General features: G+C 46.4%; 1 protein-coding gene across 4 annotated transcripts in view; it reads right to left on the bottom strand.

Annotated features, from left to right (window-relative positions):
* Window positions 1-2,458: 2,458 nt before the first annotated feature.
* Window positions 2,459-23,637, bottom strand: part of LOC144175661 (sialin-like) — a 61,653-nt gene continuing 40,474 nt past the window's right edge. For all 4 annotated transcript variants that reach the window (XM_077704701.1, XM_077704703.1, XM_077704704.1 and 1 more), the window contains 5 exons: window positions 21,305-21,457; window positions 16,355-16,487; window positions 11,334-11,489; window positions 10,447-10,532; window positions 2,459-9,363 (listed from right to left, as the gene is read on the bottom strand). In XM_077704701.1, coding sequence (XP_077560827.1) covers window positions 9,142-9,363; window positions 10,447-10,532; window positions 11,334-11,489; window positions 16,355-16,487; window positions 21,305-21,457 — 750 coding nt within the window. In that variant the 3' untranslated portion in view covers window positions 2,459-9,141. The remainder of the gene's footprint in view (window positions 9,364-10,446; window positions 10,533-11,333; window positions 11,490-16,354; window positions 16,488-21,304; window positions 21,458-23,637) is intronic.

Here is a 23,637-nt window from a genome sequence, read left to right as displayed (position 1 = left end):
TAGGCATAATTGTTGCTCACATTTTACGCTACCCGCATTTGTGCTGCACCTAGCCCAGCGATGCACTGTTTTGCTTGGGGATGCTCACTGCAAACAGTGCACAACTGTGCTCCCTCTCCCCCCCTCTCACGCAGTGAGGGAGACGTTCCCTGCTAGGGGAGTGTTAAACCAGGCAGTGAGTGCATATCAATTTGCAAAGTGGAGCAGCTGAGAAAACTGTGAATGAAAGATTGATGGGGGAGAACTACTTGTTTGGCACGGTGGTGGTCCGTGGTTGGAAGAGCCAGATGGCAGGAGAAGAAAGTGCTCTTGATGCCGCTAAGAGAGACTGACCACTTTCATGGCTTGGCAGATGGCATCAATACCGGTTCAACAATGGAATTATATTCAAGCTGATGATGATGCACTCATCCGTGGTGTTCCCAGCAGTGTTGCGGAAGTTGCCTCCAGCTCTTTGCAGACACAAAGCAATGGACCAGTAGTGTTTTTGTTTTGTTAGAGCCGCAACGAATTAGAGTGCCACGTCTCTCGATCTTCACTGGAGCCATAACTGAACTCGTCAAATCAGGGAGCTTTTCTTTTTTTTTGTTTTTGTATGTGTGCGCACGAGAGAGAAAGTGAGAGAGAGAGAGAGAGTGAGGCTGAATTGTGGAGAGAATGAAAAAGACACAAATGTATGAAGAAATGACATTCAAAATGCAACAAAACTAAAATTGAAAGATGAATAAGGAAGTGGTGTCAACAGTGCAGAGGAAGTAGCGAATGCCAAGCCAACAAAAGGAAAAATTACGTACATGGCAATGCAAACGCGTATAGATCTAGGGATTACCATCACTGCCTCTTATATTTTGAGCACGTGTGTCAGTTTTGACGGTACTTACTCAGTGGGATTGGGCAATAATGACGGCGGCCATTAGAAGTTGCAGATCAAAGTTCTGCCTTTTTTTTTTTTTTTTAAAGCCCTGCTTATGCAGCACTGCAGTTTTGACGACGTATGCTGCTGGGGACGTGAACAAAAATAGTACACTAAACTCTCATTAAACATAAATTTCTTTATTTAAACTACTACTATTTTGTTCAAAATATTGGGCCCTTCATACCTGTTTTATTGAGTCACCCCTGCTTACATATTGTAACTGGGGCTTACAATATAAGCCTTTTTTCAATTCATCACAACGTTCCAGACAATTATTCCTCGATTTTGCTGTGGGAAGACTCCTAGTTTCAGCAGGTATTTATTAACAAAAAAAAAAGCCAGTTTGAGTTTCAATATGCAAAGTTTAAGTGCTTCTGGTACATTCTGGGCAAGGTAGTTTGCCAATGCAACCTGATTACATTTTGCACAAAGAGCATTAGTGGCTTTAAAATAAGATGTTGAGAAAAGGTGGCTATTACATTACAAAGTTCAAATAGGAACTACAGAACCTGTCCAAATGATATGCAGAAGTACCAACATGACAATACCACCAAGCTGTCCCGTGTTGCAGCCGAATATCCGCTGAGCATTGCAATTCACCAGACAAAACCTACTTCGATGCCACCTGGAGAAGACAAGCCGTATTCGAATAGAACACCTTGAAACTGGTTGACCAACACTTGCCATTTTAGTTGTAAATCAGTGCGCTCTTCAGCTCGAAACAACTAGCCTCCTGGTTTGCTCAGTTGGTAGAGGGACTGTTCTAGTTAGACGGTGGCCCCGGGTTCAAATCCTGGACCAGGACAAAGTTTTCTTTGTGAAGTTCCTCAAAAAGCTGTACAGCTTTCCATTGTAGCCATGTGGCTGCTTTTCTGGTAAATGTCAAATTTTATCTTTTCAAACACAAGATACGCTTTTTCAATGCTAGTTCCAGTGCTTTCCCAGGATTAAGTACCGTATTTTCGCACGTATAACCCGCACCGAAAATGTAAAAACTTCAGGGGTGAGGTAGAGGTGCGGATTGTTATATGCAACGTACTGTATTTCCTTTAGTGCAACTTCACTGCAATGTGCGTTTGACCGTGATGCCCCTACAGCAGAAATAGCGATTAAGCCACTGTAATCCCATTGACAGTGCTTATTTTGCACACACACAGCTCAACAATATAACAACCTGAAAAAATGTATGCGGCAAGTCATCTAGTTACGTAGCCAGTTAGGTGAATTCTTTTGCATAAACAAATGTGTATGATGTTCTTTGAGTAGTAGCTTTGGTCTATCCTTTTATGTGGGCAATATGCGGACATATATTTTTTTTTATTCGTCGACGGAAAGGGGGAGGGCGGGTTATACGCGCGAAAATGCGGTAACACCACAGAGGAGAATGGGTTAAAATTTTCCAGTAGTGAAATTGATCACCGCAGTCTCGATCAGGTGCATTATTTCAGCCCGCGACCTCGATTGATAGGCTTTGCACTCGACAGATACTGCCAGACGAGTTGCAGAAGCTAGTGCTGTCCCGGTAAAAACACACGACACAAATTGCAAAACAGAAGTGCATGTATTTATACAGGGTACAGCGCGTGAGACTGCGTCACGAACACAATTTATACAACCATTTGAGCACTGTTGGCTGATACACAACAAATTGCTTCAATCTCTCGACTGCAGGCATCGGTGGATGCCTTTTACCCACGCGATCAACTTGATCTCTCATGTGAGCATCCCTCTATGAACTTGCAGAGAGCACAGACCTGCAGTTGTACGCGGGAACAAAAAAGTGCAACAGAAAATGTTCACTTCAGAACACAGTGTTTCCGCTAGTTACAAACTAGCTCGCAAGGCGGGCTCATTGCTAAGTAAGCTGGTGTGCTCTCCAAGCACTAGAATGTGCTGGCATCCGACGCGAGTCAGAAACAAACGACGAGAAGAAACAATTGTGCTTGAAGAACTTAAGGCGACATTGCTAAAACAACATTCTAGAGATGTGAACTTGATCTGTAGACAGTATTTACGTGCAGATGAAATTCAAAGAAGTACAGAAGCTCTGCCACAACTGCTGAGAAAGCCTCAAACTCTTAAAATTTTAAATCTCTGGCCGACAGCAATTTTATGCATGAAGTGCGCCCAAGAGATACCAATGTGTTGTCAAAAACAAAATACAAGAATAGATATTAAAAAGGGCACTACTGCGCAAACATTTCAATAAAAGAGAAAGATACAAAAAGGATATAACACAAATATTATTTTGTGCGTCTAGGCATTTACAACTGGGTGTGTACAGTCTATTAATGAGCATCTAGTTACGACCACTGTATTTCGTGCCCAGCTTAAATCCAAATTCAAATTGATTTTAGCTAGAGCCGCGATTTATTACCATTGCCACAGCTGAAAGCTCTGCACAAATTCAGATCACGAAATGTTCAGTTTGATGCGCACCTAAGGTCGTGAGCAGACGTGCTTCCGCATTTTTACTCTCTTTAAAAACACTGGTCAGGTGTCACAACAAAAATATATATAAAACAAAGAAATGAAGGTAGTCTGGCCAAACCACTCCAGAAACGAAACGCTTAGAACGGTGGTGGACTCAGACTTGTGCGATCACGCAGTGATTAATCTCAAAATTAAACCGAGCATATCACGAGGGACTAGCAATCGACGCAAAATAATCAAAATAAAACGCGCATTTCATTTTCGCCGCCGTGTAATAAAAGCACCAAGTTGATAGCACCACTTCGGAAAGCTAGAGAGTTTTGCAAATAAGGAATGCTCGCACCGATAGGAAAAATAAATGCACATTAAATCAAAAACGGAATGTGGCGGTCACATCAGTCCCCTGCAGAGGTCGACTCGCAGTAAAGACACTAAGAGGCTGTATAGATGTCAACAGTTATTAGAGAGACTAGATGGATGAAAGCAACTTGGCCTATCACAGTGCATTTGCAGCCTATAGTCCATCCCCCACAAAACCACTCGTGTGTAAAATGTCACAACACATCATACACCATAAGCGTACATACAGAGTGGAGGGAGGAGGAGGGGGCGGGGGGGAGGATGCTGCTGTCTGTTTAACTTAAAAAGGTCAGAAGTTTCGTGCCAACCCCTATTTGTCCTCATTATTCTGCGACATTTCAGTGAGAATGCTACGCTGAGTGAAGACATTGTGCAGGAATCCCCCCCCCCCCCCCCCCCCACCTCCTCCTAATTCAAACTTCTGTGCGTTTCAGTTCACATGCGTCACATTTTTGTCCATTTTTAAGCATCCTACAAAGAACTCTAGTGCTTCATCGAGTAGAAACAGAAGCAGTGCAGTGACATGACACTAAGAACCGCAGCGAAATGCAAAAAACAAAACAATGGAACTGAAAAACGGCACAAGCAAAGGCCACAAGGTGCTAAAAAGAGCACAACAAAACGAAAAGTGGAGACAGAAAAAAACAGACCACGCATTTTCACGATGAACGGCTGGTAGCATGCGACAGTGATTGCAAAACAAGCAAGAGAACACATCTGACACAAAACTGCTGACACTTCCGATGGATCGGACAATAAATGAGTAGTAAAAAAAAGAGAGACAGGTGCAGAATGGGCCTAGAGCGAAATTACTCATTCTGTTTACCGTAACCTGTTTGCTTAATATTCACATGCGCCACAAATGAATAATCTTGCCAATGTTGCATAGCCAAATAACAAAGCGCTTAACAACAATTAAAAATAGAAGAGATGCATCTGAATTAACCTCCACCCCTGAAGTGCGATATAAGTTTGTGCATCTTCTCCTACAGGAATCGTGCTTAGCGCGATGAACTGCAAGTATGCTACCAATAACCCAAAGATGCCCTCCTTGAAACCCCTCGGTTTGAAATGAAAATGACATATCAACCGAGGGTCAGACACCAGCTGTTCTTTAAAAACACAGAACACTCTTGCGCTAATGCTTACTCTTTGGAAAATGGGCTCTCTGCTTCTGCCTAAAATTATGCGGTTATCATAACAGTGCACACTTGAAACACTCCCGCAGAGTACACCGCCAACAAAACGCACAATGACATGACATGCTTACATCAAGGAAATGGTTTGGCGAGAGAGAAGTGTCCCCACAAGAATGAAACTTAAGTACGGGACAGTGAATCATGCCATTGCTACTGTTACTGAGCGAAGTACAATTAAAAAGAATCTCAGCAAGCGAGTTATTACCACATCTGTTTGCCAGAAGGAGTGAACCCACCACACATGGCAAATTGTCCAGCAGGCTACAACATCACATCTCCAGTGTTGATTGTGTATGTTCATGAAATACCGCGTTTTGTGTCAGAGGTAGCAGCTAGGAGTTTCTTAACTACCTGAACTGTATTCGGACTATTTAAAATGTAAAAAATCGGTTACAATATGCGAAGATCCCTCTGAAGATCCCTTGCCACTAACTCAAAGTTATTTTTGCGTAACTAATCACATAAAACGAATTCACTGCCAGAAAAAAGAGCTATTTTGAGTCTAAATTGCGACTACTGAAGATGTTTGTTACCTTCAGAACTAAACTTAGGCGGCGCTGTCAGTTCTACACAACACTAAAATGCGCAAGTAAAAACAAAACCCCCACGAAAAGAGTTTCTCCACCCACCGCCACCACAGCAGTACAAGTGCTACTGCTGCTTGTTTAGCCTACAGACTTCTTTACATCTTGCACTCAATAAATAATCACTGGGTTATCACCGGTAAAGCAATGCAATGCAGACTCGTTAATTCAAACTTCGATTTAACGAGCAAACTAAGGCAGAATGAGGTCAGGTTTGAATGAACCCGAGCTTGAGTGAATGCCCGTGTATCACTCAGGGTTTCAGCGCCAGTCACAAAAATAACATCACAACCTTGCCCACGGCAGTTTTTTGAGCTACGGAGGTGTCACACAACACACTAACTCAAGTTATTCATCTTCGTAACTGATCGAGAAATAAGGCACTCGTCAAAGGCTGGCCCATGCCTTGGTTGACATCGGCCAAGGTGAGACAGCATAATTATGTCGACTATATTGTTTAGTGCAGAGTATTGTTAAGTACACAGATTGCCATTAAAAGCTAACAAAAAATATCTGTAACAGCTTGGCAAAAATATTGTAGTCAAAGTAATACCCGTACCACGCGTACACGAAAAATGAAAAGTGATCATTAAACTTTAGTATTCGAAATTATTTGGTTTGATTGTAGGGTTTAACGCGCTGACGCAACGTAGGCAATGAGGAGCGCCGTAGTGGAGGGCTCCGGATTAATTTTGACCACCTGGGGATCTTTAACGTGCGCTGAAATCTCGTACAAACAGGCGTTCTTGCTTTTCGCCTCCATCAGAAAAGCGGCCGCGGCGGCCGGGAATCGAACCCGCGACCTCGTGCTCAGCAGCGCAACGCCTTAGCCACTGAACCACCGCGGGAGGTGGTGTGGTGTTTGAAATGGGCACTCGAAATGGTTCCTTGCCACTGGTGCCACAAAGTTTAACGAGCTGTAAAATTAGTTCCAAGCGGTGCATCAAAAAACCGATTCTCTTATTGCATACACCAGGGTTCATAGTATTGGAAAACACAAAGATTATAGTTTTATGACTACCACTGTTTTGTCTATTGTTCCTCCAAAAATGAAGAATTATCTCTAACCATCTTGGGAACTAATTGACTGACTCAAACAATAATGGCATATTTGAAATCAGTAAGAAAAAAAAGCTGCAAGACTGACAAGTTTCACAGAGTTTACTTGAAACGTAAAAGAAGACCCACCCCCTTCACGCCTTAAGTTACCGAATGACATTATTTGTGCGGGCCGTGCTACACGTGCAAACGCAAAGGCATTAAATGTGTTAGGCACACGGGTGATAATGACCAAAAAGAGAAATGCACTCATTTTTAGAAGTTCTCAACGTAGAGAAAAACTTCTTACAAGGGTTAAAAATGTTTTTTGTGAAAGAAAACGTTATGAGAATTCGTGCTTTCTAAAATATGGTGTGAGCCGTTCCTAAAAGTGGTTTCAGCAGCTGCCGTCGCCTGCCAGCAGTAGCCAAGTCCGAAAAATTCAAAACAACAGGTAACACGATGTTTTGCCTTTTGCCGCTGATTCGGTGAACCTCGTCTTCTTCAGAACTTCACCCCCAGGAGTGCACAGCAAATCGTCTCCATTTTCACGTCAACACTCTGGTTTAGAGAGTTTCGTTGGTTTCATTTGGTGCTCATTGCGTTCGAGAGTAGGCAGATTTAAGGCGCTCGTGAAGGCGAATGAGTTGTGCGGAACTCCTTAAACCAAAAATGACATTAGGGCGAATGGCATCAGATTTTTGCATGTACCAGCGAATGAATGGCATTAAAACTTAAGGCATTAAGCACTTAATGTCATTTTTTGTGTACGTGTGGCACGGGTATAAGGTTCATCTACGCCTTGGTTCGAGGCCCGACGCTGCCGTTATTCCAAACCTCTGCTCAACAGTTGGGCTACCTGGAAGCACAAGCGGTGGAGTAATTAGGAAGTCCCACCCTGGTAGCTCAGTTGGTAAAGCGACTGTTCTGGATAAGCGGTGTTCTGGGTTTGAATCCCAGACCATGGCGAATTTTCCTACCACTGCAAAGTTTTCCAAGATTGTGTTCACGTTTTGAGATATTGCAAAATGCACACAAAGAAACAAGCTTCAAAACAAGACCAAGATGGCGGCGATCGGTCGGCTGCTTCGCCCGCGGGGCGCGCGGGAATTTGAAGCAACTTTTGCCCAATTCGGGGCATTTTGTGCCCCCCAAGGCGTTTCAAAACATAATTTTAGAGTATTTCCCGATGGAATTTCGCGTTGATATTTTGAAAACAGGTGCTTGAAGGTACAATAATTCCAAAAATTTGATTTTCTCAAAATGATATTTTGGCCATTTTTTACCATTCTAAGACCCGCGTCCCCCCTTAAGCTGTAGCAACCAGAACTACCATACAAAGAAGCCAAAGCCAAAGCCACACTGAGTTGAAAGGAAGACTAAACAAGCTGCTTTCCTGCCTGATTTTTCATCTAGTGTTACCTGTAGGGGACCAGATGACTTATCTTCTCGGTCGAGGCAGTATGTTCCCTAGATAAACAAAACTAGTGCTTGCCTCGATGAAAGCATGACCCCAATTGGGTGGCAGGCAGGCCAGAGCAGCACTAGTGCAGAGCTGAGACGACACCAGAGTAAGTACTGTCACGTGCAGCCCAAAGCTGCACCCACGGCAGTGCACGGGTTTTACAATGTGCTGCTCTTAGCAATGCCGAGTCCTCACCCAATGCGATTGAGATCAGGCCAGCTTATCCGAGGCTCTTGCTTGTAACGTGTAAACAATGCATTTGTCATTTGCTTTTTCGAAACAATTGGGTTCTTACGATTAGCAGTCTGAGATCAGTTTCTGCCTCGCTAGCTATTTTCTCTAAGTGTTAAAATATAAACAGGTGTGCAGCAGCGGTAGACATTTCAAATTGGTGAGACTTACCGGGATGCCAGAGAGGGTCACCTCTTACATAAAATCATGCTAAAACCTTACACGGCTGAACAAGTAACAATGCCACTCATGTACCTTGGCTATCTATCCACCCATCCCCCCCAAAAAAGGGATTTTCTTTTTTGGGTCTCATGCTTACACATGTAAAAAGAAATGTTGCCTTTCTGACCCCCCAAGCAATGACACGAGAAGTTTAACACACTGGGCTGCATTAACGCAGCTTTCTTGCTTCACTTGCATTATACGTCGCAACATTACAGACAACCCAAAAAGTTGTCCTCCATCAACATAAACCAAAAAAACAAAGTCAAACGGAATGTCTCGAATCGTAACACAAGTAGGCAACATTTCTGACATAGCTGGAATTGTAAGTCCTTTTTCAAACATCTACGCCAGTAACACGCAACCGCGTGTCTATTTTATGTATCAACCAGGCACCTGTAGGCATTCGTACAGGTGCTCTGGCCATCAAAAGAGGGGCACTGCTGTCACATCTTGAAAATCTTGCCCACAAACCTTCCCTCTGACTTGAAGATGCCAGAAATACCATCCACCGGGAAGGAAACCGGTCACATCACTTTCATCGCTACGATAGACGTCATATCACTGAGACCGTAGCAGGAACTTGAGGTTATGACTGTTACACGCAACGTCGCAGACTTTCCAGACAGGGTCACAACGAACCCAGTCTACCTGACGGGAAGTCCAAAAAGTCCGACACCGGCTGCGTCCGCGTCACATGAGGTGCATCTCGGCAGCCACTGCGCGGAAGTCGTCGCCGGGGTCCTCGTCGGAGTCAGACTCTGGGTGCGGGAAGCTGACCAGGCTGTTCTTGCTGGTGGGCGCCACCCCCCACTCCTCCACCGCGGCAGACCCAAACAGCACGAAGCTGATGGCCCCAAACGTGTAGATGGCCGAGGCCAGCAGGAACAACTTGCGCCACTGCGCCAGGCTCTCCTGCGTCGAGGAGGGAAGAAGAAAAGCAGTTCACTCTTTTTTCATTCTGCAATGCAGCAGGAGAGTTTATTCGGCCCTAACTCATGCCTGAGGGGTGTCTTGCTATCTTCTGAGGTGCATCCAGCAAGGGCAGTTGCGGTTGTCACGTGAGTGCGAACAGAACACGTGAACAAAAGGGTGCCTATTTTGTTTTCTGTGTCGAAGTTAAGAGGAGAGCAGGCAACGCATGTTGCGTCATATGGCTGATTCCATCTTTTTTTCTTTCTTTATCGCTACTCCCCAGCTGCGCCAGTTGATCAGCGCACCTGGCAAAAACACACTATAAACGGTATTGTGCCTCGGGCAACTGCGTTTGAGGCAGTACGCATACGCGCTGAGTTCTATGGGAGGCAAATCGGTGGTCACAAAAATCCGTGTTATATCCGGTCCTGCACTGTAAGTGGTTACATTATAAATGGTCTACACTGTATATCAACACTGGTCTACACTGGTAGTCTACATTGGTTTACACTGTCTACACTGTAATGGTCTACACATGCTACTCTTTTTCCGTACTATGATTAAAGGAACGCTCCGAGCAGTGCGGCTGGCGTGGACAGTGCGATGCGCGGCACACTGCAGACTGAGCGGAGTGTGGCCTGACCGCTTGGCTAATCGGGATATCGCATGAGGCAGCGCACAGGTGATATTACAAAAACACTTATAACAAAACCAGCTCATTTTCAGTGCCTCGGCGAAGTACAAGTCCTCGCAACCTGCAAGATTGTAAATGAACTATGATTGGCATCAAGAGAGCACTCAGTGACATCTCCAAAGCTCTTCTGCTTTTCAGTTGCTTCTCTCCAATAAACCATTCTCCAATGCTTGGCTTTATGAGCCCATCTTCTTTTTTTTTATAGAGCAAAAAAAAAAATTACACGTAGAAAAGAACACGCAGGATGGCGCATGAATGGTGATACACTCTGGGAATAAGCGTGACAAAGATGTGTCGTCTTTGTCGCAGTTATTGCCAGAACGTAACAACAAATTGCCCAACTTTTGTGTTATAAAGGAGCAGCTCCCCTTCACTCTCCCATCACTCACGTCGTGCTCGATGAAGTATCCGGTGACCAGGGGCGCCAGCATGCCGGACAGGTTGCCCATGCAGTTCACTATGCCCATCACAGTGCCTAGGGGGGGGAAAAAGGAAAGAAAGGATGAGTACAGAGCCTGCCGTAAGCAAATCTACTCGAGAACAGCACAGCACATTGGAGACACTGTTCCCAGTAGCACAAGTGGCCTCGCTGCCACATTCACAGGCAATGCTGTGGAATTTTTCGACAGCAATGCCAGCTACCACATACCGTATTTTCACGATTCTAACGCGCACACTTTTTTTTGCTAAAAGTAGCCTTCAAATTTGTGTGAACGTTACAATCGGGCTCGAAGCCAAAGTGGCCAGCAGAATTGCCATGGACACAAAGTCTTCCCAAAAACCAATTCTAAACCTGTGTGGTAGAATCGAGGTGAAGTAATTTTTTTTCGAAATTTCCCACATAAACTTACCTGCACGTTACAATCGGGGGCACGTTACATTCGTGCAAATACGGTACATACCACTGACGAAGGTCAGGCAGGGCCCATTACATTAGCATGTGCCTTATTAACAGTTGGCCTTCTGTGGGTGCCACCACACTGTTATACAGTGTTGGAGTGCCGTTCTTACGATTTGGAGCCCATCTACAATCTACAATTTGGAGCCCATTTGGAGTTGCTGGGCAAGCCAGTACAACATTTTTTCTTCTTGCTTTCTCAAGCGTGACTTACTTTCAACAGTGACACCACTCTGCACCCGCGTAGTCATTTCTATCACTGCCTACAACATCACAACAGAAAGTAACGGCGAGAAATAACAGGGACTCCGTAAACGCGCAAGGGCTGGGTGCACGTGTACGCTTGCGCTACAGTTGCCTGCCTGGGCAACCACTCACCGGCAAAGTCCGGCGCGATGTCCAGCGCCAGCGGGCTCTGTCCTCCAACGGTGAAGCCATACAGAGCCATGCCAGCCACTAGGCAGGCCAGGGCGGCCCTCGCGTCACACCCGACCAGGGGAACCAGCGATAGGCACACCGCGGGCCCAATCAGCCCTGCACCAGACCAGACGATGATGTCACATCACATGCACATGTACAGGCGCCATCATAAGTAATTGGAACACAGTCTCGTAAATTTACAAGAATTTCTTCTTCCGGAAACTGCGTGGCTGTGTTCGTGTGCATTTAAAGGAGTCCCCCCTAATAGAAACAGCTTTCTCTAAACCGGTAATGGCCATCACAATGCCAGTAAGCCAAATAATTTGTGCTATTCGCAAATCCTTGTTCCAAATACTTATGACGGCACCTGTGCAGTTTTCTAGGCCACGCCTTAGGTTTACAGGCCACAAAGAATTTCACAGGCAAAGCTTAACGTTCAACAGTGACCGGAGTATTTTATGACAGTAAGAAAGACGGGCGTTTTCTCCCGCTTCCTACCATAAAACGTTTCAGCCTTGCTCGAGAGGTAAGCTTGGGCTCAGAATTTTTGGTCACCTATTTTGTTCCGGCATGGCCTAAAAAATTTTGAAAAAGACTGTACGCCAGACACATGCCCCATGTGGAAATTTGCGCACCGCACTTCTGTACTGTGTAGCACGGAGGGTCTAACAACCACAAATACCACAGCAGAGAACAAAATGTTACGAAGACAATCACTGCACGGCTGTGTGGAAGAACCCTTCACGACACTTCGACATGAGGAGTGATTAAGGACATCCATGAAATACATAGCCTCGGATGTGTTCGCCGTTTGAGTGTCCATGCCATACAGAAGTGTAGTGAGCCTAGCTGCACTCGGTGTGCATATGGATGCAAGTGTGCGCACAGCACCAAATGGTGCTGAAGAATCCACTGCCTGTAGCACTCACATTGAAGAAGGGCACACCACTGATTCAGCTTTCATTCAACCTTAAAGGAGCTATGAAGAGAAAACAAAAGTTTGTTTTATTTGAAAGATTAGGTGTTTCATAGTACCCCAAGCGCTTTCCCGGAAGCAAATTATACTTTATTCACTGAGAAATAAGGCAATTTAAGCCAAAATTTTAAATCTCCCGCTAAAATTGCACATTCCGTGACGTGAACCATGGCGTCATACGAGCCGGTCCATGAAACATATACTTAGTATGTCGACTCCATATAGCACCCACACGCGGGAGTCGACCGAGACGGTGGCCATTTTAAAAATACTAAAAAAAACCTAGTGCACCCGCAGCCCTAGTCATGGAATCACCTGATCCGGAGAACAAAACTCTCGCCGAGGAGCTCGGGCTTGCATTTAACAACCTCACACCACTTGAACGCTCAATGCTTCTAAGTGCACGAGCGGCAAGAGTTGTGGGATACGCGGTAGACGGGAAAGCGACCATTCCGCGATAGCCACAACAGACGAACGCCCTGCCGTCGGCACCGCTGCCTCGTCAGCCCCGTCGCGACGGACGAATACAGACTGGTACGTATGTGTCGTATTTTTATTACGATTAATAATAGTTCAATTTCAGTAGCAGTATCACTTATGCCAGTTGGCCGTTGTCGTGTATGGAAAGCTGTTCGCGCAAGCTCTCTGCTTCGACCAGAAAGATACGAGCGTCAATGCACGGTGTTTACGGCATTTTTTTCCCCCAAGGTCAGAGCGCTTTGACGGCGATCTGACGAAGTTGGCGACGAGCGCCAGCATGTCCCAGGAGTGAGCTAACGTAAGGGTCCCTGCCGTAATCACTTCCTCGGAAATGAAGCGAGCACACTCGTACTTCCTTTAGCTCTCTTTCTCCTCCGTTTGCAAAGTTCACAAAACGTAGCCACTTGCTTTGTCGAGGTTCATCGTTGGGCAGCACATGAAAGGAGATCTCCTCACCGGGGATGTCGCACTCCCTCGACGATTTGCCCGTACTGCATGGGCATTTCAAAACGTAGCAACGAAATTTCATTGTAAAGTACTCGAACAAACTGAAGTTTTCAGTGGTTGTAAACTGGAAACGAGCTCCTAACAATAGCAGCAAGCCAACACCATTCCGAAACTGCGACGACTGTCACTATCTCATCACTGCTTGCTGTTCCTTACTCCCCTCGTTTCTATTTTTACCTTTGCTGGTTGGCGATATGACGGCCAACCTCCTGTGAAGCGATTACGATACCAAGCAAGGTCGCGGCTGTGCGTGCTGGGACGGTTCATTGGCCCCTAAAAGCCTCGAACCCGAAAATTCGTCTGCGCGACAGCGAGATGTCGAGCTCGGTCGGCGGTAGTTTCGTACGCTTTGGCGCACACACTTGCGTGTTCGTTCGGAACTTTAAAACCGTTTACTCCACCGTTCTTTGTCATAAAAAGAATGTGCAGTATGTTTCACGGGCATTTAGCTCGCTATGCAAACTGTAAGCCCTGCCTAACATGCGTTTGCTTTTGCCGGCCTCCGCCAATCGCAGAGCATTCTCGAGTGACATCATAGGTTCTGTTGCGGAAAATGAGCTGTTGGGTCGCATGGTCATTTCCTTTTTTCCTAATTATGTAGCTTATTTGAGGGAAGTTTGCGTTATAAGTGGTGTCGTTATGGTTCTAACGAGGCAATCTTTCGAATGAACCAAACTTGTGTTTTCTCTTCATGGCTCCTTTAAAACTGGTGAAAGCGTGAAAGCCTTCTTGCCTTTGAGCTGTTCTGTCGCAACTCGGCACAGCTTTGAGCCCTTTCCTGCTTTCTGGCGCAGTGTTGTGCTGAAAAACAACGACTGCATTGAAAAGATGCAAACAGTGCAGCTCTATCATTCGACAGGACGGTCAAAAAGTTGCCATAAAATGTCGATTACCACACAAGGAGGGGGACATATACTGAATGTCGCACTGTAAAACATAGGTTTGCATAGCTGGGCACCATCACCATCATCATCAACAGCCTACTCGGGGCTGCAAAAGACCCAACACAAATAAATGGGTGCAAGTCGGATTGCGTGCACCCGTTCATGTTGTGCCTTTTATTTGTAACGTGTTTAACATATCCAAACCTATCTGCAACATCACGGAGCCTCGCACAATGTATCGAAACCTATGTTCAACACGTACAAACTGGCCCAAAGAAGTGTTCATAACGTTTATCGTAAGTGCACAAAAAACACATGGACACAGAAGACAAGGACAAGAAGTGCTTTACTGAGTTGCACTGTAAGTGGCGCATTCACAAGGCTGCTCTCAGCACTGGTGAAGGAAACCTGTCAACAACTACCAGGTGTCCTTAGACATCACCTAATATGTGCAAGGGCGAAAGCCTTGACATGCATACACTGCAAGGTTTCTTTGGGGCAATGAAGGTGAAAATGTGGACATGCTTAAACAGGAAGCCACCAGAAAAACAGTGGTTCCAGCAGTTCTTCAAAAGGAAGATGCCTGCGGGTGTTCCATTAGCTGGGAGCAGCAGAAGTCCGGCACAGAATAGGTATAAGCTGGGGATAGGGTTTCCACCTGGCCGGTTTTTGACCGGCCCGACCAGTTTTTTAGACAGCGGGCCGGTTGACGGTCCACACCTAAAACCGGCCATCATTTGCCAGTTTTTTGGCCATTGGACCATGATTATGATCGTTTTGGCGCTTTATAAGCGTCAATTCAGCAACTACGACGATAAACATGTGCCGACAAGCTGCGCAAAGACACGTGAACAAAGAAAATACGTCACGTGTTTCCAGAAAATCACGTTCACAGTTCCTTTTTGATACTTTTACTCACTTTTTTAGGCTGATTTCTCACTAGCAAAACGCTACAATACCCAGCATTGCATGGCGAAAAGAAACACACGTGGCATCTGTTTTTCAACACAAATCCGAACTTCTATATACACCCCCCCCCCCCTCCGCTCCCCCCGGAGGGCCGGTTTTCTTTTGGGGGAAAGGTGGCAACCGTAACTGGGGAGCACTCGGCAAACACTCCAAAATAATGAAAAGTATAAGCTACCTCTGTCACTCAGAAGCGGAATATACAACCAGTGCATACTGCCAGTGACGAGATATGGAGTTTAAACTTGGCGACACACCACACAACTGGAAAGCAAACTCAGGTCTGCTCAATGGGCCATGGAACGAACAATGTTAGCAGTAACACTCAACGACAAGAAACGAGCTGCGTCGATCAGAGAGCAAACTAGAGTAGACGATATCATAGCTCAAATACAGAAGAAGAAATGGACTTGGGCTGGCCATGTAGCGAGACGAACCGACAGCCGGTGGACAATTAGGGTATCAGAGAGGCTACCGAAAGACGGGCCTAAAAGAAGGGCAAGGCCAATAACTCGAAGGGGGGAAAAAAAGGGGAAAAAAACAAAAAAAAAAAAACAAGGGAATTTGGAGGCAAAGATTGAACTTGAACGCCACAAGACAGGAGCGGCTGGAGGTTGGTGAGGGAGGCCTTCTTCCTGCAGCGGACCCGTGATGCCAACCCAGCTTCCCAGATATAGATTGGACTCGCTTTGCATCGACTAAGCCTTGAGGCTATGGAATAAACTAAAACACAACAACCCAGTAGGCTGTTGTTGTTGATGATGATGAGGTGTCTGGGGCCCACCACCTGTTAGTGACTGCCCATGCTCAGAGATATTATGCTTCCCCTTCACATTGCCAGGCCTCTCGTGGTCATGTGGTAACTCTAGTACATTCCGTGTCCTCGAGTTTTGGGTCGACTTTTGGCCCAACCTTTTTAGGCATACACGGGCACAGAGAGAGCGAGGGAGAACGTGAGAGATAGAGCAACAGAGATAGAGAGTGAGAAAGAGTGCGGGAGCGAGAGAGAGCAAGAGAGAGCACGAGAGCGAGAGGGAGAGAGTTTACTGAAATCAAGAAATGGGCTTGTATTGAAGCTTGAGACACATAAGGCTCTTTCACCTTAGTAACGTGCGATGATGACAAACAAGGGGGGGAAAAAAAAAGGCAGCGAGTGCTGCACATACCTATGGTCTGGAAGAGCTTGCGGATGACAGTGACGGGCATGACCTGCCTCTTCCGCAGGGCGTCCGCGACGGGGGCACACAGCAACATGCTGATGGCGCCCGCTATGTGCACCGCCGCATTCTCGTACCCGTTCTGCATTACAATCCACGCACACACCCCATCAGGCCGACTCGGAGGGACCCACATCCGTTCTACGAAGGACACTGAACTGAACTGAACTGAACTGAACCAGAAGGACACGCTATTGGTCAAGCCTGTCGACTACTGGTAACAGTGTGCCCTCTCCTCCTCGAGTAATGGCTCGTCACTGAAATCCACATCGCATTAAGTGAGAGTGCGCATGAAGGGTGCTGCTTTTAGGGGCGAAGCCCCTTAGGGGCTGAGGCTGTTGGCGTCTCCTGTCGTCGTCGTTGTTGTAATCATCGTTCGTCTCATGTAGTCGCGGTAGTAAAACACCGGGAAACTCGTTTATGCCTCGCGCTGGAGCGCTTTGTGCTCCAAAGACAAGCGGCCTTTCCAGCAAAGCTGTATACCTCCACCCCCCTACGGTGCCATCTCTGTTGGCAAAGATGCCAAGGCGCCAAGAGTACACTTTTACACTGCACGCTTCGCCCCTCCCCAGGCTTCACGTTAGTGGAGATGTCCCGGGATTTTTTTTTTTTATCCGTCTTGTACTCCTGTTCATTTAGTCCCTGAAACCTGTTCATATTTGTGAAATGCTTGCTGTTAAAATTTCAATTTTCTCTTTGAGGCATCTCATTCCCTTTCTTTTGTTTGGCAACAGGTTGGGAGCACAGGCAAGGGCTTTGTTCCGTGCCAGTTATGGCATTTCGAATTCACGGCACAGCCTTCCCTGCCAACTCTACAAAGCAACCAGCAAGGCGCACAGTATGTAACACTTGCTCACACGAGGTAGATATTATGTCTCCAAACAAGAATCAGCAGCAACTCCCCAATATCTGATGCATTTAGTCTTAAGCTTGAGGGCGAAAACTGTGCGGGAACATACCGTAATTACCCGATTCTAACGCGCCCCCGATTCTAACGCGCACCCGATTTTCCTGGCAAAAAAACCGAAAAAATTTGCACCTCCGATTGCAACGCGCACGGAACTTTGTGAGCAAGAAAAACGAATGCGAGAGAAACGGGCGATTTATTTCTCGAAATAATCTCACTCATCTCACTCCTCGTCGCTCTCAGCTGACCACATCTCGTTCTTGGTGCCGTCAAGCGCGTTCGCGATGCCACACTTCATAACGAACGTTCAAACATGATCGATGGGATCGTGGCCCATGCCTCGCACGCCCATCCTGCGAGCTTCTCCAGAGGCGCATGCTTCAGCCGACCGCTCGTTTTGAACGTGTGAGAGCCGCTGCCGCCATTGCTGTTATCAAGCGCGCAAGTGGAACGATTTGACTATTTGTGTGAACGCCGATAGAAAAGCCTAGGCGCCTATGCTATAGTGCCTAGAATATTCTAGGCACTATACTTATGCTTCCTGCGTCTGAAAAATCGTTGCTAAAAGCTTTGGCGCCTGCTTGAGATGGCGATGGTGATGGGCGGGACGAAATTTCCGTTGTTTCGGCAGTTTCGGTTCCGTATCCGATTCTAACGCGCATGCAATTTTTCGACCTATTTTTCCGGAAAAAAAGTGCGCGTTAGAATCGGGTAATTACGGTAATTCCAATGCCCTATTCTTGCTCTCACTGCAGCAAGCCTCATGCCATCGTGTTCCCAATAAACTTTACTCCATCATCATCATCATTTCCACCGGCACCAGCACAATGGTGATGGTTGTCGTCATCCCTGTTATCATATTCATCATCACAGAACATTTTGTAAGACATACAAAGAAGTCAGCACTTGGTTTGGCGCAAACCTTTGTGAAACCACACGTTCTAAGTAACAAAAGGAAAACAAGGAAAGTTGCCCAATTTGCAGCCTCCCTCTAATCGTAGCATTTTACTACAGAGACTTAAATAGTCCCTATAAAAAAAGGAGAAATACACATGTGTGCAGGGGACATTACAACATGCAGTATGAACACGAGCCCAAAGTGCGTTGTTGTGCACTAGCCATCGCAGCGCAGTGTAATAGAAGCGTCGAGGTGATGACACGGCTCTCGAAAAACCGTACAAATAATGCAGTGCGAGAGGAGCAGCTCGCACTGCTCAGCCTGTAGGCTGCTTACGCGTACTGATTCAGCACACACATTGAGCGATTGGAGCACTCTTCCTGCACACTGAAGATCAGTGACCCTTCTTACATTGTTCTAATTTTTGTTGTTCTCACTCACTCTGACACCAAAAACACTTTGTGCACATTGTCCTCATTGTTTGCTCTTAATACACAAACTGTACAGTCCAGCAGGCTACCAGTAACTGCGTCTTGCTAAAAATGTATTAGTACCCCTCCCGCATGCAGCAAGCATTTCCCAGGTGATAAATTAAGCCCCAGCCCCCCCCCCCCCCCCCCCCCCCCTAAAAAGCAGAGCCCCCATGAACACCTGTGTCATCCTCCCTCCCGTTTTTAGTGCTTTTTTTCCGCGTAGCACTCGGCAATTTTCTCGCACATTTAGCGCAAGCACTCGCGCTTCACCACTGTTGCACCATGCCGCAATAATAGGTCAGTGCGATACAAAAACTGTACCCAACAGGGGCTGTTGATTACATATGAAGTTAACGCGCGAACCTGGGAGCACAGCGCGCTCGACAGTGCCTGGGTTTGTACGCTGACTGCCAGATGGTCAAACTTTTGTCTTGCAAAGCAGTACACCTCTACCATCCAAGCAGATTTTTGTCAGCAGAAAAGCAGATGTCAGCAGAAAACTATCATCATTAGGAAGGCGTCCAAATACTCACTGACAGCAAGCACATACCTACCGAGGAGGACTGGCCATGCCAGTAAACATTACGGTTGCGTAAGCTACTCCGAGTGCAAAAGTACTCAAAAGCATAAAAATCACGTAGTGACGTCACCACGCTTTCAAATATATAAAAAAAGGAGACCAGGGGCGGTATTCTCGAGTTTTGTCTCTTTTGCGTCCCTTTGAAAAGTGTCCCTTTTGGTGAGCCCTGATTGGCTAAAAGCAAACAACCGTAAGTGACGTAACGCAAGTGCAACAAACCTATTGCCAACGCTTACTGCTTAACCGGAAGTACGTCACGATGAAAGGGACGCAAAAGGGACGTTTTCAAAAGGTACAGTTACGAGAATACCGCCCCAGTATAGTGCCTCCTTCAGTTCACTCCAGGCTACCTTGGGTAGATCACGTAAAGTAAAGCTGTCAGAACAACAATCAGAAGAAGATCGCGAATGTCGTTGTGGTGAACTACATTTCCCTTGTCTCTGGTTTCAGTCTTCGCAGAGCCACGTGCGAGACTTCAAGTGAGGTAGCATGGGTAATTGTTGTGGGTGTCGTTTAAAGCTTTGCAGTCCAACTCCCTTCACAGAGCGGAATGGAGTCACATTTTTAAAATGGCCGTGCTCTCCAAACACAGAGAACATGTGCGCAACACTCAAGTGCTGCTATGTGCTACTGTAGCAAGGGTGTCTCAACAGCAGTTTTCCCACATGACAGATGGAAGCAAAGTAGGTGTATGCCTTAAAAGGAACATTACTTTGCCTTTCCCTCTCCTTCGTGTAAAGAAACTAAACGTCATTTCCCTAAGGTGAATGCGAGTGGTATCTTATCACTCAAGTGAGGGCAATGCCACTTGGTCGTTTCCTAGGTTATAGTAGTGGTACACTGCACAAACATGAGGAGATCAGGCCACACGAGACAAAACCCGCTACATGTACGCTAACCTCCTCTGCCAACTGTCACCCCCAGCGCATACTGCGGAGCTTGTACCACACTCTCCACTAGCACATACAGCAGCTTCCATGCCTAAGGCATATGTGACGGGACCTCCGCTGTGCCAAGCACACCCGACGCGCCTGGGCAGCGTTCTTGCTCATGCGACATTCTTTCACTCCTCGATCTCGACTAGCAGGACTCGCATTATGGAAGAACCACAGAGTACGAAACAGGGCAGGAAGGCAAACTTTGTTTTCTGGGGCAGCTAAATAACGTCACAAGTGAGTGGTGCAGGTTACACGAGTGGCATCTGTCGCAGGAGAAGGAACTGTGTGGCTGTTACGATCGGCATTCCACTGCGCAGCCAAAACGCCGCGTAGCTACGGAGGAAATGCGGCCATTATCACTTTGTCCATCAAGTGCCGCTACCCTCTCCTTCACTGCCGCAGCAGTTCCACTCAATGTGAAAGCTGTGGGAAGTGCAGAGCAGTGATTCGCCATAATGGTCTGTAGCGCCGTTATCCGCTCACTGCTACCACCCAACGCATTTCGAATTTCCCGCCTCCGTAGTGCTCGCGTGCCCCGTGCCTGAAACTGCACCAGTGGGAGTTCTTTTCTTTCTGTGCTTGCTTTTTCTCCCGCACGTGCTGGCGTTGCACTGCCACTTTTTTCCGCTTACTACCGTAAAAACCAACCCAGCGAGGGTTTCTAACTAAATGAATGCGAGCGCTGGTGATCAATTACGTATATTTTGCCTGAAATGTACCTGCAGTTTTCTTTGTGCTAAACAACGAGTAGATGTATGACAAACGCCAGCAGTTCACGAGTTTTGAACACTTATGACTACGCAAAACGCTTTGAGTTCGAAGCCTCTGAGGTCCACCGTGACGACAGCTGCTACAACGGAACGCCGTGTGGCTCTACTTGGGTCCAGCAAGTGAGCTACGACGACAAGGCGAGCCCCTGAAATGCTCTGCACTTAAAACTTCATAGTCCACGTTGCTTTTCGTGATGACATTACCCCGTTGTGTGCCCACAATGAACCGCAACGGGTGTTTAACCTCCTAAATATGTTCTTGCTTCGTGGACAGAATGACAACTGCCATTGTAGTTCTTTTGAGTTTGACGCAACGAGCCAACATGTGCTTACGCTGCCGATGGGCCGGTGCAGCACCCCCTGCAGGTAGTTGGGCAGGTCGATCAGGAGCAGGTAGAAGCCCCAGTTTCCGCAGAACATGGTCACCCCCAGGGCCCACACGCTGCGCGAACGCAGCAGGCGCCCCCAGGGCACCGCACTGTGTGGCTGCGACAGAGGAGAGAACAAGGGGCAAGGGGGGAAGAAAATGCGGTCACGTCACGAACAGTCACCCTTGTTTCACAATACTGCGACATTCACGTCCCACCCCGAGTGTTTGTGCAGGTGCCTAGAGTACCTACGCCTCTAACGAGACGTTTGGGCAGCCTCACATTGGTGTTCACACAGATCTCAACTAAAGCAGATGCTACAAACTAGCAAACAAACCTAAGAGAAACAGAATTCAGGGTGTGAAGAGAGACACCGTTGAATAAGTTGCCATATTTTTTGCGCATATAACCTGCACCAAAAATGCAAAAATTTCAGTGGCGAAGTAGGGGTACGGATAATACGCAGGGTTTTTCCTTTAGTGCACCTTCACGGGAATGCACGTTGTGCCGTGATGCTCCTACACAGTAACACTGACAGCGATTGCGCAAGACACACAAGGACAAGAAAGAAAAAACAAGGACGATCGCAATCTAACAACTGAATTTTATTAGTGAATTGTGACTTTCACTTTGCACTCAGTGTGTTCTACTTGCTAAATATACGCTGCTTCTGTCTACACAGTATGTGATGTGTTGCTTGAGCAGTAGCTTTGGTGCAGCCTTTCCCGTATCAAATGTGTGGACAATACGAGAGGATTTTTTTTCTTTTCCGCTGGACTGAAAGGGGGGGTGCGGGTTATACACTCGAAAATACGGTAGTTGTGGCTAAATTTCATCCATGTCCAAGACAATTTGCCTGAACAGTAGTGATGCACAAGCCATTTGCGGGAAATGACGTCGAGCACTGTACCCTTCCAGCACCCAATGATGCTCCCAGTTTCACAAAAGATTGGGCAGCAAGATCTACGTCTTCCTTTGTCCCTGTTTTTTGAGCGCTTTTGTTTTCCACCAAGATGAACACATACCAACTAGCCCAACTTTCCGTTCTTCTGCAGCAAGATGGTTTGCCTCCCCAACAGCTTGACTTCATCGAGCCAAAGATGTCTGAGAGAGCATGCGTATGGCAAGAGCAATCGTCAACTTGAGCTATTGATGGGCTGAGAGCTATAGAAGATATAAATGGCCTCACTTCAAACAACCAAAATTTGAGGAAAAGGGCAGCCCAGCACAGCACATAGGTAAGAATGCCTTAAACCACTCAACAACAGCCCAGTCATGCCCAGTGCAGGGTAATGGCCTCTCCCAAGACCATTTTTTGTCCCTACACCCCACCCTGTCACTCCCCCTTTAAATCACCCCTTGCCCTCCCTTACTTCTCTGAAGAACTATAGTCTGCAGAACCTGACAGTAATAGAAAAAGGACAATGGGAAAAGTGCTTACCTGCAACTCAGTTCATTTGAAGCCTTACTGGGTTTATTGATGCTTCAAAAAAGTTCAGTTGCAAGTGAGCACTTGTCCCCACCATCCTCCTCTTGTCATTTTGTTGTTCACGTTCTAAGTGTTTTGTTAAATTCTCCTACTTTGGGCCTGGCACCAAAATTTGAGGCAAGGGGAGGGGATGGGGGGTGAAATTTATGACAACAATACTGCATGCGGGAGAAGGGGGGCTTTCAGCACTGTTTTCAAGGGGCTAAGAAGCAAGCTTTCAACTCCAACTTTTAATGAAATATGACACCGCAAAAAAAAAAAAAAAAAAGACCCAACTATGATATGTGCACCCCTACAAAAATTACAATAGAAATTTGTATTGGTTCAATAGAAACAATGTATCGTGTGTTGAGTTGAGTTGTGTTTGATGGCACATAAGCAAGTAAGGCTATCATGCACCAAACAGGTGACTGTGTGTTTACTTTTGTGTGTGTTTGCTTGTTTTTAGAACATTTAGAGCTTGTTCAAGAGCTTTGCTTATTTTAGAAAACAAACGAGAGGAAATTTCCACAAAGGCATTGTCTCCTAGAAGTAACATAGAACTGCGGAAAATGTTTTTGTGGAAACATTTGCGGAAACTGCGGAAAACTAATGGCCCTGGCATGCATTTGGCCATATTGCAATTGGTGCTGCAATGGGCTCATGATACCAATAAATTTATAGGCCTAGGCTAATGTACCAATACACACGTCTAGGTACCAACACACCTACAGGACTAGGCCCAATGCTCCTATAGACTGATACACCAATAGCTATTCAAATCAATAACTCAGTAGGCAACTGGTTTGCCTTTGTGCAGGTTTAAATGC

The sequence above is a fragment of the Haemaphysalis longicornis genome, unplaced genomic scaffold, assembly GCF_048455015.1.
Source record: "Haemaphysalis longicornis isolate Haplotype H1 unplaced genomic scaffold, Haemaphysalis longicornis Haplotype H1 scaffold_3, whole genome shotgun sequence".
NCBI lineage: Eukaryota > Metazoa > Arthropoda > Arachnida > Ixodida > Ixodidae > Haemaphysalis > Haemaphysalis longicornis.
This window is presented reverse-complemented; position numbering and strand designations above follow the sequence as displayed.